Source organism: Pelophylax lessonae, assembly GCF_965119305.1.
Source record: "Pelophylax lessonae genome assembly, chromosome: 6".
NCBI classification, from domain to species: Eukaryota; Metazoa; Chordata; class Amphibia; order Anura; family Ranidae; genus Pelophylax; species Pelophylax lessonae.
The window spans coordinates 77,078,930-77,103,285 of NC_138773.1; the positions used below are offsets into that span (position 1 = coordinate 77,078,930).

Genomic DNA, 24,356 nt, shown 5'->3' on the forward strand with positions numbered 1-24,356 from the left:
ACTTCTCCCTTCCCTTATTTTCCCTCTATTAATCCCCCCCCCCCTTTTCTATACTAATTGTCATCCTCTTTTTCTCCACTCCATTTAGTATATTCTCTCGTAGTCTTAAACTCTCTCCAATTTTCCCATATATCACCCCATTTCTCTGTATCGTCTTCTTCCCAATCTCTCAAGTATTCCAATGTTCTTATTCTCTCAACTCTTTGTACCCAGTCTCCTATGGTCGGGGCCTCTTCCTTTTGCTGAAATAACGGGATTAATCCTTTTGCTGCAATTATCAGATGGGGTATTAATGTTGTTTTATATTGCTTAACGGAGTTTTTAATACCGTGAAATAGGCAATACCAGGGATCTTCTGGGATCTCTATTTTCGTGATTATTTTGATTAGGTCCAAGATTTCCTTCCAGTACTTTTTAATTTTTGGGCAGTCCCACCAAAGATGCGCCATTGTGCCTACTTCTAGACAACCCCTCCAGCAGTTTTTCGATTTTTCTTTTTGATAATTATGAGCTTTATCGTGGGTAATGTACCATCTTGCGATGCATTTGTAATTAATTTCAGCTGTGTTTATATCAACTGTACAACTGTGTATTTATTAATTTTAAGCTTTTTCCCAAGTGAAAATCTCTATTTCGTGTGCCCAATTCCCTCTCCCATTTGTCGATGAATGGCGGGACCGCCGGTCCCGTCAAGTCCACCAGGATTTTATATATGTTTGATATTTTATTGTTATGTTTCTCAGAGGAGCTGATCCGCTCAAAAGGGAGCAAATCTCCTCCCCTCCTAAGCGATTTTGGCAGGGAAGTCACAAAGTGCCTCAACTGGCGATACCTGCCACTCATCGAGTCTCCAATATTTCCTTTTTTGTTTTAATTCCTCATAAGTGTATATTTGGTCATTATCCATAATGTCTCTCAAACGTGCATCCTCGTCTCCTATCCACTTTCCTCCCATTTTTTCTTGTCCTGGTGGGAAATAATTATTGTCTTTTAGAGAAATTAACGGTGGTTTCACCTTTCTGATGTCACCACATGCAATGGCGGGACCGATTGTTTTGCCATTGTGTGTGAGGACTTTGAGGGCCTACCTCATTCCAGGACTGTCAGATGGCAAAGGAGAGCTCTAGCTGTAGGGGGGATTGAGGAATTGGGTAAGTAATTCACCATATTCATAGTCCCCTAGACAAAGCAAGCATTTAATCCTTGCATTGTGAAGTGGGAACCACTGCTAGAGTTACTTCTACAATCCCGAGTTCAGCTTTACATTTGGAAAATATGTAGTAATTGTGGTTTCACATTTCCAGAAACTTGTCCTGGTTAAGCCCAATTCCAGTTTCCAACAAAAAACAAACTCTCACATTTTTTCGCTCCCCATGTGTCTTCCAGCTCATACAATGTTATATTTTCCACTCTTCATATCTTAAAAACAGTACTAAGGTTGCATTCATTCATCATCTTCATTTTTCTCATTCTCTCTTGCAGCACTGGACTGAGTGAGGAGTACAGTAGTGCACTCTTGTAACACTGCAATGAGAGGCCTGAGGCCCTGTTTGTTGGCAGTGTCAGTATTTTCAGTGTGGATATTTCTAGACGGGTTAAGACACAGACACCGCTCTAAGAAATGTCCACATTAAACAAAGGATAATTGGCGATACAAGTCTTTTTGACCAGAGCACTACTGGAGTTGTAACCATGACACCCAGAGTAGTGAGTAAGTGGTTGCATGATGCTGGGCCTCATTCAGACCATAAATTAGGCAGAAGAGTTTTGGAATAATGAAAGTGACAATCAATTGTAAGTAGGGCTTATCTTAATTATACAGTACAGGACACAGGCTTTATATTCATAGATCCTGGTCTCTAGGCTGGTACTTTCAGGTGACTGGACAAAGTCTTTAAGGACATGCCCCCTTGGGCATCCTCCCCATAGCACCACTCCACTCTGTTAGCCCTCGGTTTTTTTGCTACTGTCCTAAGGTGATGGCCCCCTTCCCCCCTACAGAAAAATCACTCCTACCCTAACTAATATATTATTGTAATTTTAGATTGTTTAATCAGTCTTCATTATCTTTTTATACTGCAATAGAAGCAGGGCATCTGGATCAGTACAATCTTTGTAAAACCTTGGGAGCCACACCCAGGCCTCATGGCGTAGGGATTACCTGTAATGTTGCTTCAGGCACTGAATCTTGCAAGGCCGCTCACCTCGGCACAGTGCAATGTGTAGTTAGCCTCAGGGTGCGATAGAGATCCAGGGCTGTAGTTCATCTGTCTGAAACTCAGACCCTGAAGACCTCTTCATGGGTATGACCACCACTTACACAGTGTTAACTTTTCAAACTTGGCGTTAAAATTCAACCATTAAGATCTTAGTCTCAGGAGGATGACCTGGTGTTCTACCACACCACAGATCGCACACTTTACCGTCACTTCTGCCTGGAGCCCTTTGAAAGGATTTCACTACAGGAAGCTCTACGCCCAGGTTTCTTCATATTCCTTCTCAGACACACTTACCCTATTTACTCACACCCTACTCTGTAAGTACCCCACAGGGGAGAACTCTAACTGATAGCAATGGTGGAAACCAGGCACAAAGAACCACAGCAAAATTTTAGGTGAAGGTTTTCTCTGGTGAAGGCCTGTAAAACACTCAATCTGCTCAGATTGACAATGCTTCACTTGCACCTGAGCAGGACCCTATTTTAACACTTGTCTCTGCATCCGATTCTAGCTCAGACAAGCGACATGTGGCCTACCTGACTAAAGTACATTTTTATGCACCTGTCAAAAATCCTCAGACAGCTAACAACTTTAGTACAGCCACCACTGTTCAGATTTCAAAAGACATCAGGTTCCTTGTCTACCCCTACCATCTCTACCTTGGTCAGATCCTGATATGCCTGCTCTAAAAGAGGTGTTAGAAGAAGTTGCAAAAGTTGTCTCACTCCCAGGCTCCTATACACCTGATGTTTTGACTTCATGCAGTTTGCTTGTCAGTGATATTATGCTGACCTCTGCTGTGTGCAAAAGTGTGTGCTCCCATGCCCCTTTGGGTACTAAAACACCTGCTAAATCTAAAAAGACATTTCCCATTCATGAACAAATGGAAATTAGCGATTTATGATGATTGAGTTAATCCAGAAATGATCCCCCGCTTTGAGAATTATTGCCCAGCTCTATCCAGTGGAAAAATAGTTCACAAAAAAGTGGTCTCTTCCGGTAATAGACCCTAATATTTCAATCCTAAACAAACATCTTACTGTACCCAAAGAGGATGTTCCTTCATTCCAAGATTCTGCTAACAGAAAGTTTGAGACACTCTTAAAGGCTAACTTTAGTCTGTCAGACCCTGCTCTGCAGCAAGCTATTGCTGCAATTTCCATTTGTCAACTGGACTAGGGCAATGAACAATCAACACGATCCTATATCCAGGACTGAATCTTGGCCAAGCAATTACAGCAATTACCTTCTGCCTTGCTCTTTTGTGTAGTTGCCCTAAAAAAGTCCTGACACAAATCTCCAGAGTGTCTCTGATTTCTGCTCAGAATCTTGTGCCTCAAAGACTGGTCAGCTAAAGCATGTATACCTCTTGAAGAAGGACATCTCTTTGGTGAGGCACTTGATAAATTTATCAAAGATGTCACAGAAGGTAAGGACTATCTTCCACAGTATAAGGTTACAAATCCTCTTCTTCAGGGGTTCTTCCACCTCCTCAAATGCAGAGTACCTCACCACTCTTCATAGGCTTCAACTGCTATGCCAAAAATCAGCCCTTCCTTTTGGCAAAAGACATAGAATACAGAAATCCATCAAGTCTATCCAGAGCCTTCCTCCCAATGAAGAGGTGCCCTCACTCCTGAGAGTTGTGGGGATGTTCTTTACCACACCTATTGTCAGGACCTGGGTTCGAACCTCGGACCTCCTCTGTGTCTGGCATTGATTCTTCTTGCTGGGCTATCTGGGATACTGGACAGCTCCCTGCCTGATCTATTGGACAATCCTGCCTGATCTATTGGACAACCCTGCCTCGTGTCTTGATTGCTATTCAACCTTGAACTCCTTGCTCCTCCCATGAACTTCCTATATAAACTTTGCCTCTGCACTTCCTGTCGCCAGATTATTGTGGTCTGATCCTGCATACTACTTGAGCTACTTCTATTGCTGTTTGGACCCCGAGTACGAAACTCTCCTCCTCCATCGACCTTGGCTTCTGACACCCCACTATGAAACTCTTTTTCTGCATTGACCTTGGCTTTTGACCCTGACTACGAAACTCTTTCCTGCACCAAACTTGGCTTGTGACCCCAACTTAGATTATCGGTCTAGTAAACCAGACTTTCCTGTCTCTCGCAGATCTGAGAACTGAGTTTGCCAGACTTTGTAGGCCATTGGTCTCCACTCATTACAGGATTTCTCCTTACGCTTATTCTTTCAAACCAAACTAAATCTGCTCAAGGACAGTCAGTTTTGCAGGATGCTGTGAACAATCACGTGTCCCACAGAGTGCTCATTCCAGCATCTCTGAAAGGCAGGTTTAAAGAATTCTATTCAAACCTGTTCTCAGTACCAAAACGATCCTGTCCTGGACCAAAAATACCTAAACAAGTACCATCTGGTTCCAAAGTTTCATATGAAATCTGCAAGATCAGTTACTGCCAGTCCGAGACGAGGGGAATACACTCACAGGCATCCAAGATGCCTATCTACATATTTCCATTAACCCACTTCATCAGTGCTTTCTGTGCTTTGCAGTTGGAAATAAACTTTTACAGTTTGTCAGACTGTCGTTTGGCCTATCCTCTGCTCCCTGAGTATTTACTTGCACCCCTTCTTGTCCTCATAAGAACTCAGGGTATTCAGGTCACAGGGTATCTAGCCTTCTTCTGAAGGGCTCATCTCCTTTTCAGTTATCTGCAAATGTCCACAAGACTGTTAAGATACTTTAGGCTTTTGGTTGGGTAATCAATTTCCAAAAATCTGCTCTCCATCCTTTCCTTTGCCTGGAGTACATGGGCTTCAATCGAAACACACCCTAAGCAAAAATCTTTCTTATATTAAACAAACTGGTCTCTCTTAAATCTCATGTTCCGGTCTTGAGAGCAAAGAAATGTCCCTCTGTGGGATTCTTCATGAGAGTTCTAGGCCTCATGGTGGCCTCCTTCAAGGCTGTTCCATTCACTGAATTCCATACTCTCCAACACAACATCTTGCTGGAATGGAACAAACATGCTTCCTCTCTTGACCTGCCGATGCTCCTAACCAGCTGAGCAAGGAACTACCTAGTTTGGTGGATTCACAACCCAGCCTGACAATAGGGAAGGTCACCCGAGAAAGACAAGCTCTCCTAAGTCTTGAGGAACAGAGGGGCCTCTGATTCTCTCAGCCACTTCCAGAAAGATCTACTGTTGTGCCAGGAAATCCTTCTTTGCCTGGTGTGAACACAGGCATTTCAGTCCCAAAGATTATTCTGTGCAATGCATTCTGACCTTCCTGCAATCCAAACTTCACCAGAGCTTGGATTTAAATACTCTTAAGGGATAGATTTCGGCCTAACTATTATTTTCCAGAAAACTCTGGCTTTGTTTTCCCTTGTAAAGATCTATCTTCAAGGTGTTTCTTGAATCAAATGTCCCTTACACCATGTGCTTTCTTGGGACCTCAAGTTGGTTCTCTCCGACCTGCAGTTGCCAACCCTTTTGAACCTATCAGGGAACTACCTTTTGGATAATTTTTCATTTTTGGTGGCTATTACATCTGTTAGACACGTCTCTGATTTAGTTGCTCTCTCTTGTAGGGAACCATTCCTCATTTTTCACAGGGGCAAAGTAGTCTTACGCCCAAGACTCTGCACTAATATATGCTCACTCTGTCAGATCAAGAGGAGTTTCCTGGGCATTCTGACATCAAACTTTATTGCTAAGTTTTGTAAGGCAGCCATCAGATCCTCTGTTGATATTCTTTAAAGTTCTACCAGCTGGGCATCCAGTCTTCTGTGAATGCACCTGTCGACCGCAAGGTGCTTTCAGCATCACTCTGAGTTGGGTCTGTTGACCCCTGTTATTGTTGGGCCCATTAGCACAGTTCTTTTTGGCTTGTTGTTGCCAACCCTTCTTGTTCATTGCTTGGGGACATCACAGAGTCTATAAATATCAAGTCTGTGTTTGGTACTGAATGATTGAGATAAAATGAATTGATCTACCTGTAAATTCCATGTTTTGGAGTACAGTACAAGATACAGGCCTCCCTCATCTCTGTTCCTGTGTTACTCTGCATTGCTTGCTTTAAAACTGAGGACTCGTTGAGTGGTGTAGGGTTATAGGGGGATGCCCAAGGGGCATGTTCTCAAAAGCTTTGAGAGTAAACATTCACCTGAAGGTGGGTGGCGGGGTTGACTAGCAACTCTCCCTTCATCAAGAGTTGTAGGCTGACAATGCCATGCCCCTAGTAAGGAATAGGGCAGAGGCACTAAACTATATATGAGACCATGTGCTGCACAGCATTGAATAAACGCTGAAGAGAACTGGAGAAACTGAAAGTTGCAGTAGGATCTGTAGTAGTTGTAGTATCTGCATGTCTGAAAGAAACATGAGGGTAAGAGCCCATTCAGACTAGCGCGACTTGTCAGGCGACACGTCAGCCTGACAAGTCGCGGTCGGTCGCAGTCCATTGAGTAGTACAGGACCCGTTCTAATCCGACTTAGAAAAAGGGTCCTGTACTACTTTGGGGTGACCTGGGAGCGACTTGCATAGACTTCCATTATGTGAAGTCCCTGCAAGTCGTGCCGAAGTCGCGGTGCACATCGGTCCACGCGACTTCACAGGTCGTCCCCCGAAGTCGGATCGAAGTGTGAACCGGCTCTAAAACCTTTAGTTTCTGTCATAGAACAGAAACCGAAAATACATCCTTTTAGAATGAGGGCCAGCAGTGTGACGCAATCAAGGATATCAAACAATGAATAATTTTATTACTGTGCTGTAGATGTAAGAAGATGAACATGCTTTTAGGAGAGAAGAGCACAAAGATGACCTTATCAATATGATGCCTCTCCTTTATTATCCAATCAGCAGGCTGGGGAAGAAGAGGTGACTAAAGTGGGGTACACACTATTAGAAAATTTAGAAGAAAAATTCTGTACGAGGCACAATCGTTTGATTTTCGTATAGTGTGTACACAACTTTGTCTTTCAGTAGGTTTTCATTCAAAGGTTTAAGAAAATACCAGGATGCAAACAGCATCAAACAAATATTAAAAGATGGATGCACCCACAAATGTGGTCAAGGGCTAGATTATTGTAGGCATAATACAAAAAAAAACAGGCTTAAAATGTTGACCCTGCCAAATTGGGTTACTGCTTGCCCAGGGCATAAGCTCGTAAATGTAATCGCTCTATTGCAAAGACATGATAAAGACATAACTTCAAGGAACATTACTTTAACAGTCGATCTTGTGTTAAGACAGTGGCATGGAAAGGTTTGGGAGCCATAATAGCAGAAGTTATTCCAGCTACTCAAGGCACGGTACCTTGCTCCCAAATGTATATTGACGTATAAGAAGTACTTTGGAGCCTCCATTTGCATCCATATAACTAAAACTACAAATCATTAGAAATGTGGAGGAAAAAGTAAAAGAAGAAAATATTATATTTAATCCAGGGATTCCACACTTCTTTTTTTAAACCTGGCTTGTTTGTTTCTAAGGCTACTAAATTTTTAATTGATCATAACCTAGAATATTTCTTTGTTTACCAATTTAACATTAACCACGGGAGATTTCAATGCTCGTGCTGTAGTAATTTTAGCTGCTAAACATATAAAGAAGATGAGGGTTTGGAGGTGTCTGGGGATCTCATCCAACACGTCCACAAACAGCACTGTTTTGGGGTTTTTGGGTATGTTTTGTCCTGTCACCGGGTAGACAAGGTTGAATATTCTGATCCAAAATCAATGGACCTTCAAGCAGGACCGCCAGACATAGAACATATTGCCCTCTCACCCACATCCTCAGAAGCACAGGGGTGAGGTACCAGGGTAGAGTTTCCCCAGCCTCGCCGGGACAAGGTACCATCTGGACAGCACCTTGTAGCTTGCTTCCACTAGAGAGGTATTGAGTGTTCTTTATGCACCATAGTCGACCACTGCATCCATGCCTCCTCCTCTATAGTCTCACCTAAGGTCCGATTCACAGTCTGGTAGGATAGCTTGGTATGTTGGCTGTTGAACACCGCATATAGCTCTGAGATTCCCCCCCCCCCCCTCCTCCGGGCCACGCAGGCATTTATTTCAAATAAGGTCCTAGTGGGTATGTCAGCCTAATGATAATGCAGATTATTAAAAGAGGGGCCACTCGGGAGTGGGGAGATTTAAGTTTACACAACTTTGGACATCTGATTCAGACTTTCCAAAGGGACAAACTCTCAAATTTTTCTCGTATGTGAACAGAACTAATGATTTTTGCTTAATGTGTAATGTTTTCGTATGGTTTTCATACGAGAAAAATCAGATATGAAAGACTGCACATGATCAGAAACAAACCACAACGTAAAAAGCCTTTGTCATACCTGAATCTTTGTACAATTAGTATCATCCTTGGTTTCGACTTTTCTATCCGATTTTCTTATAGCGTATACTGGCCTTAAGGAAGCATAAACTCAGCAGCCATTTTTTTTAAATCTAGTCACTCATCAGATGGGTCGGTTCTGTTACCATAGTATCCGCTGTAGAAAGGTTTTTATCTGAAGGATGCTTGCACATATATGATTAGAAGCTTGAATTTGATTTGTTGTTGTGGGACACTACAGGCTGTCTGTGATAGTTCTTCATTCAGGCTTCCGAATAATTAGATCCTACTTTTGGTCATATTATTAGTATTAGCCATGTGTCTGCCTTTGCATAGAATTTCCGTAGGATTGCCACTTGTGCCAATGTTTGGGGTGGCTGACTAGGTCAGAATGTTGTGAAAAACCCCTGTATATTTTATTGGTCACGTTTCATTTGGTTTTCCAGCAGTCTGATCATTTCTTTTTCAGGAAAGGTGATCATTATTAATTGAATTGTCCATTTGGTGCAATTGAAAGATACAATTCTTTTATTGAAACAATGTTGCATCAAAAGATCCGATGTGTGTGTGTGGCCAATTGATTTTGCCTTTAATGCAGCTGTATTGCCAGCAGATGTCTCCCTCATTATATTATATAGCAGCTGGAACCTTTGCATATGAGCACACGGTTAAAAATTGAGACAGTTTGGATGATCAGGACAGTGTTGGACTGAGCTGATATATAACGTGATTCTTATCTGCTGGGTAGAGAATCTTCTTGTATATTTGCTGTCCAAGAAGCTTCGGAGGTCATGAGATTAAGAAAGCTAATTAAAGATGATGAAGACAAAGCAAAGAAATAAAGCAATCTTTTTCAACTACAACTATTTTATTTGATCTTGCTTTTTTTACTTGGGGAATGATTTTTATTGATTGTTTTTGAGATTTCCATTGACTTTGTATCCCTGTTATACGGGACAAGAAAGGAAGGGATGGAGATTACAGGGACAGAAAAAGCGATTAGGACCCCACAGACATTTTAACCTTTCACTGCTTTACTGAACAGGCCTTTGCTTCAGCCTCTGTTTCCACTGGAGAGAATAAAGATACCTTCCTGTCCATCTGACAGGAAAATCAGCACAAGGGACATAACTTACAGTCAGAAGGATGTGTGCCTTGTGTTTATTTCCCCTCTTTTTTTTTTGTTGAAATCTTCTGGTGCGGCAGGGGTTATTACAATTAATGGGCTGTCACATGGCTACATACTACTGGTACAATCCTACTTTGAGGAATGTAAGACACAGGGTATGTTTTTCAGGTTACTGCTTAGGCACAATAAAAGCAGTTATATCCCCTGAGTACAAAAAAAAAAAAAATCCCTGCAAGACAATGGCATAATGTGCTAGTATGCATCGCATACTAGCACATTATGAAATACTTACCTTAGAACGAAGCCCCCACGCGGTCCCCCGGACACCGCTAAGGGAGATGACATGTTCCCTCTGTGTCTCTTCTGGATTCGGCCGCTCCGGCGCTGTGAGTGGCCAGAGCCGCGATGACGTCACTCCCGCGCATGCGTGCGGGAGTTCACTTTCCGGCAAGGAGCCGGCAAGGAGCTCTGAAGATCCGCCGTCAGCGGCTGCATGCAGGATGAATATCTCGTAAACCGTGCATATAATTTTACCTACAGGTAAGCCTTATTATAGGCTTACCTGTAGGTAAAAGTTAAAAAGTGGAGTATACTATCGCTTTAACACTTCTAGAGATTCCCTATAACATAGCAAAGCTTTACTTTTGAGTTTAGTTCCACTTTTACAAACCGTTATAAAAAGCTCTGATTCCTCCTGTACTGAATTGTATTGCAACTATACTGGAAAAAAGAAGAAAACAAGGGCGCCAGGTCACAAGGGATAAATTAACAGCAATAACTTTATTGTAGCAACTTACATATGTAAAATCCAACATCAGCGTGTGTGGTATCAAGAAAGGATCCTTGCAGTGAAGCCAGGTGGTGTGTGGTCAACTGCAGACCCCGGCGGTGGTCCTGTGCTGTGTTAAGGAGCTATCCGAGCACTGGGCTGTGGCTAAACGTAGCAGAGGCACCCTGGATGGGCAGCCTCGCTGATGCCCGTGGCCGGAAGTGACGCAATGGCACACTGCCGGTTCCTCCATGGACGCTTACAGGGGTCAAGCGACAGAGCAGGTAGTGGAGGGTGGGCCGCAACGTCGTCTTTTCGGAGGTCCACCTCCTTCATCAGGCAGCTCCTTAACATTTTTTATGTATTATTTTTTATGTTCTGTTTATACACTTCTGATTTACCTGTGAGTGTGGTTATCTCCATCCATGTTGCGAGAGTGAGCGCTGACTCACTGATCTAGGTCAGTGAATTTTTCTGTGTATTGCAACTATACTGTTTACCCTAATGTTGTAAAGCGCTGTGCAAACTGTTGGCGCTATATAAATCTTGTATTATAATAATAATAATAATAAAAATATCCATACCAAGTTGAACGAAAAGACTGTACATTCCTGATGTAGCACTATGTATGACCACTAGAGGGAGAAATTGTCATCTTTTTGCAATAACTGTGCACTTGGAATAGGTTTCTGAATTCTCCCTTTGTGGTATAAAGACCAAGTTTACATATTTCTTATGTCCTGCTGTTAAATTTTTTACTTTGTTGTGTCCAGGTGACCTTCCAGTCACTTTTTATAACAATATTTTTTGTCTTTTTTTTTTTTTTTTTTTGTCTTTATATAGTTGATAATAGGAGTAGATAGGAAAATCTATAGGATGGTACATAGGACCCGTCCCATTTTTATTATTTACCATGTTATTGGTTATTGTATAAAAAAATTGGCCCTACTGTGTATGTATGTGAGTTATGGACCTTAGATTGTAAGCTCCTTGAGGGCAGGGACTGATGTGAATGTGTAATGTATATGTAAAGCGCTGCGTAAATTGACAGCGCTATATAAGTACCTGAAATAATTGTGGGTGACTAGGAAGAATGTAACTAGGAGGGAAGCTTAATCATTATGCTTTGGGTCACTGGCTTAGATTCTCATATAGAACACTATCAGTATCACATTTAAATGTTTGCATACGTTGCCTCCGGGTTGTCCAGTAGAAGAAGCCCTCAATCCAAAAACATACTGGTAGCTTAACTGGCCTCCAGACAAACTGGCCTGATTATGTACGCTTATAGGTCTGTTTATGAGACATTAAATTGTAAGCTTCTTTGATGTCAATGGGTAATATATATATATATATATATATATATATATAGGGCTTTTTTTCTCAGAGAATAGGTGCAGGTACTCCCCTCTTCTGAGTCACCCCTTGTCTCCACCCACTACCCACCTCCGAGTGCTGTCCTTTGGTTCCACCCTCTACCCACCTCCCAGTACTCCCCTTTTAGAGAATACAGAACCAAGTATAATGTTGTGGTTCTAGGTATCTTGTATAGAATTTGTTAATGATAACTAGAAAAGCAGTAAAATAGATCACCTGGATTTAGCAACAATAGACCCCCCAACAATAGATCCCCCCAGCAAAAATAAATTTTCTCTGTCGCTCATTGACAGACGTAGTCCTCGGTGATTCAACACCCTCGGGTTATGCTGCCCTCCACAGGAGTAGGACTAGACAGGAAAGAAAATACTCTGGCCACACCCTAGGGGCAGTCCCCGAGGGTATATCCTCTCTCTCTCTGCTACAGCAAATCAGTTTTTTTCTGTCTAGTCAGGAGTAAGGACCTAGATACCTTGCTGGGATCTTCGGTCCTGGCAGGATTTTTTTCTTAGAAAGATTTTTCTTTTAGACAGCTTTTTTCTCCAGTGTTCCTGTGAGATCTTCAAGCAAGAAAGCTGAACTGGGCGACGGGCTGGATGTTGAGATCCAGTGGTCACCCCAGTTCAGCCTGCGAGCGCGTGCAGGCCATAGCTCCGCGCTGGGTCGGCCGCGACATAGTTCCACTGGACGGGGACTGACCCTGCGAGTTAAACGTCTCGCTGAAACGCCAAAAAACATGAGTCACGGCGTCCGTATTGGTCGACAGCCCTCCCACCCTGGTGGAGAGGGGTACTGTCAGGAGTTGGCGCCCGCCTGGTTCCGGTATGGTGAGTAGTATGTTCCCCCCTTTCCCCTGACGGGTCTTGTGGTGATCGCGGGCCCCTCTCTGTATGGTAAGGATGGGTTCCCCTCTATCCTATAACATGGCACAGATTCTCCTATTTGAGTGTGATTTTTGTGTACAAAAAGCCAGGAGGCTTGGTTTGGGAGCTGACAATCTAATTGCAAGTATGTTTAAATGATTGTAATCAGTGGCAGTACTAGAATCTTACTGTGATAGATATGGTATCCTACCTGTCAGAAGCCACAGGACATGTATACTGCTTTCCAGGTCATTCCTCCAGCAAAAGCATGCCTCCCGACAGCCACGCGGTCCGCCTGGGTCCGGTACCGCCGGCCACGCGGATCACCATGTAGAGAGAGGTTTATTGATGCCGAGATACTCTGCAGTCACGCCGCTATCCTGTTAAAGGCCGCCGCCATTGTTTGGTAGATCGCACGAGGCCGCCATTTTGGCGTAGCCTCGTGTCTCCAGCATGGGGGCGCCCATGTTTGAGGTGACTCAAACACCTCGTGAAGGTAGGGGAGGCGCCGGAAGGCGTACAGAGGGGCGGAGCCACCTCCTTTCTTCCCGGACAGCCAGCCAAGAGACTTCCTGTCTGTTCTAGACAGTGCTGAGACAAGTTGCAGTAAACTCTGAGCATCAAGTGGTGAGCCTAGGGGTCTATCTCTCTCTCTCTCGCTCGATAAGGGTCCCTAAGCAGGTAACATTGAGGGGCTTTGTGGCGCTGGGGGTCTGAAAAAAAAAAAAAAGTTTATTTTTTTTGGATTGATTGTTTTCCGGGTAGTAACTGGAATTATCATGGACCCTGCCACACAGGTAACCCCACCTGTTTCCCTCGAGGGGGCTGCGGGACCCGCCGGTGCACAGAGTATAGATGCATTTACAGCAGTTTTGGAGTCTTTGGTGGCTCGGGTGGAGACGGCCTGTCAGGAACGGGGGTCAAGAAAGCGACCCCCGCCTACCCCTATATCATCTGACACTTCAGACTCAGATTCTGAGATGGTCATTGCAGCTGCAGGTCCCTCTGCAAGGGCTGTTGTCTCAGGTAAAGTTCCTTCAGACAGTGAGGAGGACGTTCATGCTTCTGCCATAATTCGGGAAGAAGCATTGGTGGACGCACTAGTTGTGGCGGTTCGGGAAACCTTAAGACTTGAGGTTTTACTGGCAGAGGCAACTGAAACAGAGATTCCCTTTGGTACTAACAAACCCACCAAAACGGTGAAGGTTTTTCCTGTACCCAAGTGTTTTGGTAATAAAATTAAAGAAGAATGGGAGCATTCTAAACGTACCTTTACTATTTCCAAGCGCATTGCTAGACGCTATCTGTTTGAGGAATCCCTCATTAAGAAATGGACGGTACCACCAGTGGTGGATCCACCTATTTCCAGACTGAATGAAGCCACGGTTATTCCAGTGGAGGACACTTCGTCCTTTAAGGACCCGGTGGATCGGAAGGTATAAGCGGAGTCCCGCACTATCTTTTCCCTGATAGGGTCAGCCTTTAGACCAGTAATTGTCATTGGTCTAGTTTCCTAGACACTAACGGAATGGGCAAGATTGGTGCGCCAGGACCTGAAGGGGAAAGATATCCCCCAGGGAACATCTGAATTGATGGAACAGATCATACAAGGACTACAGTTCGTCTGTGACGCAGCCTTGGATGCTACCCCCCTATTAGGGCATGCATCTATGTCAGCGGTAATCCTCAGACGTGTGCTGTGGTTAAAATGCTGGTCAGCAGACCTAGGTTCCAAAAAGACCTTGACAAATCTCCCCTTTCAGGGGAATCGCCTATTTGGGGCCACCCTAGATGAGATCATTAAGGATGCCACTGGGGGCAAGAGCACTTTCTTGCCACAGGCTGCTAAAGCTAAAGGACCTCGTAACAAGCGGGGACCTTTCTTTACCGCCCATAAAGGGTTTGTGCGCCCGACTGCTGCAAGCGGGAAGGGCAAGGCTCCTACAGGAGGGTTCAAGAATGGCTGGTCAGACAAACAAAAGACCGACTCAGCCAAACCTGAAGCAAAGGATTACACAGCCTGAAGGTTTTCACTGGTATTCAGGGCATTAGATCGAGCATCGACCACTGCTACCGGTGCGATTCTTCCCTTCCAACATTTAAGTACTACAGGGAGCGGTAGTTACCGTTCCCTGAACAGATCTTTTTCTTTACCTTTTCCAAAGATTCGTCTCAGTTCCCCACAAGAATCGGATCCGGTTGAACAGACAGACCAAGAAGCCTCTAGCCGGGTGACTTCGGTCCCTGAGATTCAACCAGGAGAGATCACCGTTCCTGATAGGAATCGGGTGTCTGATAAATGTGTGGGAACGGAGAACGATCAGACTTTGTCGGATGGTCGGGGCCAGATAGCTCTAGGGCCGCCTGGTTCAGATCCAGTCAGCGCCAGTGGTCCTAGAAATTCTAGGCTGGCCTCGTCAAGCCGATCTACCCGACTTGGACATGCGAGTCGCGGACGTTCCTTGGGAACTTCGTCTCAGGGAGTGTCTGCGGTCTCAAGGACCAATCTTCCATCGTGCTTTACAGTCGCTGGTTTTAATGGCCTGGCCATTGAGACCCAGGTACTGAAGGACAGAGGGTTGTCCGCTTCAGTTATTCCTACCCTTATTAAAGCAAGGAAAGCGACTTCCAGCAAGGTCTATTATCGCACATGGAAGACTTATATCGCGTGGTGCGAATCTTTAGGGATTCCTCCACGTACCTATTCGGTGACCCGAATATTGGCCTTTCTGCAAAAAGGGGTTGAGCAGAAACTAGCCTTGAGCACCATCAAGGGTCAAGTTTCAGCATTAGCAATCTTCTTTCAGAAGCCTTTAGCTACTAAGTCCTTGGTGCGGAATTTCATCCAGGGGGTGCGGCACCTGGCTCCACCAGTCCGCGCGCCCTTGCCGCCCTGGGATCTTAATTTGGTTTTGTCGGTTCTACAGAAACCTCCCTTTGAAAACATCAGGGAGATTCCCTTGCTTACTTTATCCCAGAAGGTAGCCTTCTTGGTGGCTATCACGTCTGCACGCAGGGTGTCAGAACTGGCTGCATTATCATGCCAGTCCCCATACTTAGGGATTCATAGGGATAAGGTAGTGCTTCATCCTAAGCCATCCTTTCTTCCAAAGGTGGTTTCAGATTTTCATCTGAATGAAGATATTGTACTACCTTCCTTGTGTCCTCAGCCCAATCATCATCGGGAACATGCGTTGCATTCCTTGGATGTGGTTCGGGCAATCAGGGTATACCTGAAGGCGACGGAATCGTTCCGTAAGACGGATTCACTTTTTGTGATCCCGGATGGCCCCAGAAAGGGGTTGCCTGCATCTGCCGTGACTATTTCCTAATGGATCAGACAGACGGTGGTACAGGCTTATTCTATTAAGGGTCGGAATCCTCCGTTCCCTGTTAGGGCGCACTCCACTCGAGCGCTCAGTACTTCCTGGGCCTTCCGCCATCAGGCGTCAGTGGTCCAGGTATGTAAGGCGGCCACCTGGTCGTCGGTACATACCTTTACAAAATTTTACAAGATTGATGTGATGGCATCGGCGGATGCCTCATTTGGCCGCAAGGTTTTGCAGGCCGCAATTTGAGGAGACCGGTGGTCTACCTCGAGGGTTTTTTTCTGTTGAAAAATTTCTGTTGAGTCTCATCACTGAGGATGAGCATTGTAAACTTCTAGTTGGCACCGGTTGGGCCTTCTAGATTGGATTTGATTTCCATTTTCCCACCCCTCATTTGTGGTATTGCTTTGGGACGTCCCGAGGGTGTTGAATCACCGAGGACTACGTCTGTCAATGAGCGACAGAGAAAAACGGATTTTTGCAAAATCTTATCGTAAAATCCTTTTCTCTTAGCTCATTGACAGACGTAGTACCCGCCCCTCTGTTTTTGAGTTGGGTTGGGTTAAATTCTCTAAACACTGCTTTGTGACATAACTGATTTGCTGTAGCAGAGAGAGAGGATATACCCTCGGGGACTGCCCCTAGGGTGTGGCCAGAGTATTTTCTTTCCTGTCTAGTCCTACTCCTGTGGAGGGCAGCATAACCCGAGGGTGTTGAATCACCGAGGACTACGTCTGTCAATGAGCTAAGAGAAAAGGATTTTACGGTAAGATTTTACAAAAATCCGTTTTTCCCCTGCAACAATAGAAAAAACAGTAAAATAGATTCCCTGCAATCAGCAACAATAGACCCCCAACAACAATAGCCCCACAGCAACAATAAATCCTCCCCTGCAATAATTGATCCCCCCTAATAAATCCTCCCCTGCAACAATAGACCCCCCCCAAATACAATAGCCCCCCAGCAACAATAGTTCCCCCAATCAACAATAAATCCTCCACTGCAACAGTAGCCCCCCCACAACAAAATGCCCTCCAGCAACAATAGATTCACCTCAGCAACAATAGATTCCCCCAGCAGCCAGCATCAATAGGCCATTCAGCTCACCCTACTGACCCCAGCACCCTTGCCATTGCGTACATTTAGATTGGAGGTGCCGGAACTGCGTTCCCGCTGAAAAAAAGCCCTGTGTATATATATATATATATATATATATATATATATATATATATATATATATATATATATATATATATATAGCCCTCACCATATAATGCCAAAATGCTTTGTAAATAGAGAACTACAGATCTGAAATAATTATTAAAATGCATATATCATGGCCTTTTGGGGTGCTTTTTTGAGTCAGACACCCCCTATCTCCCACTAATCGCTAACCCCCTCTCTTCTTTTCTCTTCCTCTCTCTCATTACCTTTTTTTTCCTTTCCTCTAGATTCTTGTTGTTTATTTTCTGATAAGAAAGGGGATGAAATCCACACAAAATCCCATCACTTATGAAATTTAGCTCTGTAGAAGGAAGAAACAATATTGACCACAAAATTATGGTTTAATAGTTCATTTTGCTATACAGTTATGTCGAAGCTTCACCGTCTATGGCCCTGGTGCCCAACACGCGGCTTGCCGGCCCTCTGCATGGTCTATTGGACACCACATATAATAGAAAGTAGAGTGGCAGCAGGGTGTCAGGCACTGGAACACTCTGTGTTCCAGCACCTGGCTCTGAAAGAGAGACTACTATGAGGCGGAGGCCTATGGAGACAGATAAGTAGATAAGTGATAGAGTGTAAGTGATAAGTGTAGATAAGTGATCACCAATGAGAGAGTTACTTGGGAGTGTTACTTTCACTGCCATGACCTGACCACCAGTGCGGGGGGGGGGGGGGGGGGTTAAATTTCACTGCTAGTGACCACCAATGTGTGTGTGTGTGTGTGTAGGGGGGAGGGGTGTAATAGTATGGACCACTAACGCCAATGTTGGGGGTTAATATTGCATTTACTGACACCAATGCTGGGGGTTATTACTGCATTTGCTGACACCAATGCTGGGGGTTATTATTCCATTTACTGACACTGATGCTGGGGTTATTATAGCATTTACTGACACCAATGCTGGGGCTTATTATTCCATTTACTGACACTGATGCTGGGGGTTATTATAGCATTTTTTGACACCATTGCTGGGGGTTATTGTTCCATTTACTGACACTGATGCTGGGGGTTATTGCAGTCCAATGTCTTCAGTGTGCATTGCAATACTCTGCATAGAATGCAGCAGGACCAAACTTTTGGGGCTTTGAGATTTAAAAATGTGCTGCTATTGTGCAGCCCTCGGGAAGTGTTGGGTACCACGCTTGAGGCCCTCTATATTTTTCAAGTTGACCACCACTAATCTATGGAAATGTATTGTGTAAACATTGGAATATATTATTCTTTTAAATACTTGTGACTGAATATATACTATGTACTGTTTGTGACTCAAGACCCATTTATACCTGCTTTGTCTCTAAAGAGAGATTCACGTTCGGATTGCTTTTCACAGAGCTTTTGACAGGCAGCGAGTAGGTGCTGTATTGCCTTCTCACCTCCTGCTTTAAATAGGTACTGCCTGCCAAGCGCAACAGAGGGTATATTTCGTGCTACAGCCACAAACCAAAATATTGCTACCCTGGCATGTGTACACTCAGCCGCTGCCTGCGAGGTTTTACCGCCCCCAATTGCAAGTGTAAACAAGCCTTTAAATTCTAGGTGCATGAAAACATATAGAGGGCAAGGATAAGATAATTAGTTGTGTTTGAAATTTTTTAATGTTTAATAAAGTCTTTAAAAAAGCTATATATTCATATAAAACACGTAAAACATTTGACATTTTCTTATTTTTATTTTTCCAATCAAAATCAAAGTCCACTTTTCCTTGATACTAAATCAACTATTGATATCTTCCTTTTTTTAGGCTGATGGCAATTTGGACTCCAAAATGTACTTCTATGATGTTGAACTGGACACTGTGACTTTCTTTGACTTTTGGAATGGACAAGCAGACCAAGGAGATTCACCAACACCATCCAATCCAGACTCGTAAGAACTGTTTTGTGCTTGGAATAAAAGCATCAGTAGTTTCCCCATATCGCTGTAGTCAGAATTTTTTTTTGGTGTATGATCCAACAATCAACTTCTATCAAAAAGGACTGTTGGAAAAATTTGCTTGATCAGCCGGTTGCAGCCAAACGGCTGCAGTGCTGATCAGTGTATTCTGACAGCAGAGAATCCCGCTGTTTAGAATAAAGTAGCACAGTAGGGAGGATTCCTTCATCCACCTTGCATGTGTGGATGGAGGAATCCTTTTTTTTTTTTTCTCAAATTAGCCCTCTCTCCTATTGAAAAAAAATTGTGGCATCAGTGGCTAACCTTCTAGAAGAAAAAAAAATCTGAAGCTATTTTGAGAAATCTACACTTCTCAAAAAAATTAAAGGAACCCTTTTTAATCAGAGTATAGCATTAATTAATGTAAACTCCTGGGATATTGATCTGGTCAGTTAAGTAGCAGAAGGGGTCGTTAATCAGTTTCAGCTGCTTTGGTGTTAATGAAATTAACAACAGGTGCACTAGATGGGCAACAATGAGACAACCTCCAAAACAGGAATGGTTTTACAGGTTGAGGCCACTGACATTTTTTTCCCTATTCATCTTTTCTGACTGTTTTCTCACTAGTTTTGCATTTGGCTAGGGCCAGTGTCACTACTGGTAGCATAAGGCCATACCTGGACCCTATAGAGGTTGCACAGGCAGTCCAACTCCTCCAGGATGGCACATTAATACATGCCATTGCCAGAAGATTTGCTGTGTCTCTCAGCACAGACAGAAGAGCATGGAGGAGATTCCAGGAGACAGGCAGTTACACTAGGAGAGCTAAACAAGGCCGTAGAAGGTCCTTAACCCATCAGCAGGACCGGTATCTGCTCCTTTGTGTGAGGAGGAACAGGGTGAGCACTGCCAGAGCCCTACAAAATGACCTCCAGCAGGCCACTGGTGTGAATGTTGACAAAATAATCAGAAACAGACTTCATGAGGGTGGCCTGAGGGCCCGACATCCTCTAGTGGGCCCTGTGCTCACTGCCCGGCACCGCAGAGCTTGATTGGCATTTGCCATTGAACACCAGACTTGGCAGGTCCGCCACTGGCGCCCTGTGCTTTTCACAGATGAGAGCAAGTTCCCCCTGAGCACATGTGACAGGCATGAAAGGGTCTGGAGAAGCCATGGAGAATGTTATGCTGCTTGTAACATCGTTCAGCTTGACCAGTTTGGTGGCAGGTCAGTGATGGTCTGAGGAGGCATATCCATGGAGGGATGCACAGACCTCTACAGGCTTGACAATGGCACCCTGACTGCCATTGGACCCATTGTCAAACCCTACGCTGGTGCAGTGGGTCCTGTGTTCCTCCTGGTGCACGATAATGCCCACCCTCTTGTGGCGATAGTATGCAGCCAGTTCTTGGAGGATGAAGGAATTGATAACATTAAATGGCCCCCATGCTCGCCTGACTCAAATCCAATAGAACACCTCTGGGACAATATGTTTCGGTCCATTCGACGCGGCCAGGTTGCACTTCAAACTGTACATGAGCTCAGCAATGCCCTGGTCCAGATCTGGGAGGAAATACCCCAGGACACCATCCGTTGTCTCATTAGGAGCATGCCCTGATGTTTTCTTTCAGGCATGCATTCAAGCACGTGGGGGCCATACAAACTACTGAGTACCATTTTGAGTTGCTGCAATGAAATTTCAGCAAAATACACTACCCTGCTGCATCATTTTTTCACTTTGATTTTCGGGATGTCTTTGAATTCAGCCCTATGTAGTATGATCATTTTAATTTCCATCAAACAATGTCCTTTTATTCCTAACACGTTACCCAGTCCATATCGGTATAGGTATCCAGCTTGATATATTTCCCCATTAGGATCTGATGTGTTTTCAATGTGTTCCCTACATTTTTTTGAGCAGTGTGTATATACATGGTGGGTGTAGAAAAGAAGCCCCCCCCCCTTTAAAATAATCACATGTTGTTGTTTGCAGCCTGAATTGAAGACAGACACAGTTTTTGTTTTATCCAGCTGTGCAACTTATAACATCCAATCAAAAGATGACATCAGCATGTCAGAAAAAGAAAAATTCAAAAACCAAATCACTGAGCTGGAAAAAGGATCACCCCCTCCTAAAAATAATTTGTAAACTCAAATCAGGTGTAGCTAATCACCTCCTGAATGGCACACAAAGCAATTTGACTTTCAACTGTGATCAGCTGTGGTCATTTTGATTAGCTCAGCATGATTAGAGCTTTCCCAGAGCATTTTAGTTCCTAATAGTGAAACTGTTTCAATAGTTTTTATTCATATTTTGACAATATAAAAACAATCTAACAAAAGTACAGTAGAGAGCATTGAACAATCCTCGAATGCCCTATTTAGACAGAATAATGATATATTAGGGAGAGAACATCAGATTTACCTGAACTTGAGCAGTTCTGCATATAAGAATGGGCAAATATTGCAAAGTCTAGATGTGCAAAGTTAGTAGAGACATATCCCAATAGACTAAAGGCTGTAATAAAAGTAAAAGGTTGTTCAACAAATTACTGACACAAAGGGATGATCCCTTTTCCAACTCGGTGTTTCTTTTTTTTATATATTTTTTATTTTCTTCTGACATGTCGGTGGTATATCTTTCACTTGGATGTTTTAAGTTGCACTGAATAAAAACAGCTGGATAAAACAAAAACTGTGTCTGTCTTTATTTCAGGCAGCAAAGCAACTAAATGTGATTATTATAAGGGGAGGGGTGTGATTCTTTTCTATACCTACTGCATATGTAATATATATATATAAAGGTGTATGCTTATTTATGACCTATGTAAATGGCAAATCTTGCAGTTTGGGACACAGACCGCAGTAATATTTTTCTAGCTCTTCCCCACCTTATCCAAAAATAACTGGAAATCCGCTTTAAATGTTGTTTTTAGTTTTACATCTGTGTTTTTGTACCAATAGGAATCTCCCAGAGAACTCCAAGCTTTTCGATCGAATCCCAATCAATCACTTCTGGGACCAGAATGAGCCACGACTCCTGGTTTGTGAGGCAATGTTGGCTATCCCAAACTCCCTGCACCCATCACCAAAACACAACCAGCTTGTGGAGGTCCCACATGGAAAGGTACAGTATGTGCAAACATTTTCTGCCTGCCTGTTTGTTTGTGGTCACCCTTAGAAAAAGTCACGTTCTGCTGCTAGTGACACATTGCCAGTAGCAGAATCACCAATGGGAGGCTTTCACTTGCCTTGATGGTATCGCTCCTTTTCTGGCTAGAACACTGCGGAATCTCACGAGTTAGCAAGTGAACAGAAAGGGAGCAACATCTCACCAGTTAAGCTAGCAATGGAGCAACTTTATAACAAAAGGGAAATGTTTTTTTAGTGATCCTGTTGCAAACTTTCATGTGACATGGGCCTTAAAGAGCATAACGGGTGACCTGTAGCTACCAACTTAAATTCAGCTTTCATCATCTGAGCATTAAAATATCAGTGCCACCTGAGTCCAATGCAGGCTGTGTGCGTGTTTACATTACATACACATTGGGGAGTATTTATTAATTTTTGTGCAAGATAAAGCAATGCTAAACTTCAGCTGCGGGATAAATCCTGAGACAGATTTATTGCAAGGTTACAGCCTGGGTGATAACATCCTTCTTTGGCTGTTCTAAAGTTACACTTGTGACTGAATGAAACCTGCCCCTGACCACTTCTTATTTTCTCCGTTTAGCGTGGTCTGTAAACCTGACACAGAAACTTTGCTGAAGGAGACACAGCCTGATTTGCTGGAATCGGTCAAACTGTATAGCAAACCATTTAACTAAAATAGCACTCTTACATCTAAAGTTCTGGACAAGCAGTATGCAGAAGCCCAATATACCTTCCCAGACTCGGATAAGAACTAGCCGGGGAAATGACAGCTGGACATGCTGCAGATAGAAAACTAGTAAACACCAGACCCAGTCACTACACTGGTGGGCTAAACATCGGCATGCAGGCCACAAGGGGAGAAAACGCCAGTTATCAGAGCCCAGCAGTGATGTGGGGGGCAGGGCGAAGGCAGTTGTCAGATTGGACCAAAAGTGTCCACCTAGGGGTGTCCGCTACGTGTTTCTGGGGCACCACCCCCTTTCTCAAGCAGGCTTATCTGTGAAGTTATGTTGGGATTCTGCAAGCTGTTTGTCAAGAACTCCAGATGTAATTGTGCTATTTTAATTAAATGGTTTACTATACAGTTTGACTAACTCCCGCGTCCTATCTGTGCATGGAGATCCATACCTGATCCTTGATGGAGCTGCGGGAAATTTTTGGACTTTTCTCACCCTCACTTTATTTCCCTTTGGACTGTTTCTTTCATCATGGGCACTGCTTGCTAGGGGAGCTCTGAGTAATAGGTACACATTTGTATGTACACTCTTTAGCCCCTGTTCACATTGGAGCGACTTGTCATGCGATTTGAGAGGTAAAATCACATGACAAGTCACAGGCTATTGCTGGCAATTGCTCTGTTCATATTGGTGCAACGCCAACTTTGTGGTGCCGCACCGATTTGAAAAAGTAGTTCCTGCACTAGTTTTGACAATTCTGGGTGTGACTTGCATAGACATCTGTGCATGAAGCCGCACAGGTGTCTTCAAATTCACACCCAAAGTCGCACTGATATGCGGCTTTGAAATTGCGCAATTTCAGGTGAAGTCTCATGATTTCAAAGCCGCAATTAATGTGATTGGGGGCTTAACGTTATACAGCCTGATTTGTGACTAATTGTGTTGCTAATGTGCTTGATAAATGCCCCCTCCCCATTGTGTTCTTCATTCTATAGACATTAATTTCGTATTTATTTTCTCTGGAAAATTATTTAAGATATAATTATAGTTAATTGTTTTATTATTAGTGAAGCAGGTAAAATGTTTACATCCTCCTGTCACTGGATATTTGGCGATCGCCTAAGTGTTTATTTATACCTTTACAGGAAGATGTGCTGGTCATGTCATTTTTCAGCACCCAAGAACATGGTCTGCTACTTCAGGAAAGCTACCCCAGGCCAGCAGCCTTCCAGTCACTTCTCGGTATAGAGGTTCCATACTATTATTTCACAAGGAAGGTGCGTAACCTGCCGTCTTGTCACATAAATGTGGCTGCTAACAGAGGGATGTTCCCTGTATTATTTAATCAGTACATTAAGTTTCCTGACCGTTATCTAATGCAATGGGGTGATTTACTAAAGGC

General features: G+C 43.7%; 1 protein-coding gene across 1 annotated transcript in view; it reads left to right on the plus strand.

Moving 5' to 3' along the window:
- The window catches only part of IFT140 (intraflagellar transport 140), a 194,950-nt gene that overhangs the window by 76,792 nt on the left and 93,802 nt on the right, over positions 1–24,356 (plus strand). The window contains exons 15-17 of the mRNA XM_082260271.1: positions 18,993–19,117; positions 22,089–22,251; positions 24,100–24,231. Of these exons, the coding sequence (XP_082116397.1) occupies positions 18,993–19,117; positions 22,089–22,251; positions 24,100–24,231 (420 nt within the window). The remainder of the gene's footprint in view (positions 1–18,992; positions 19,118–22,088; positions 22,252–24,099; positions 24,232–24,356) is intronic.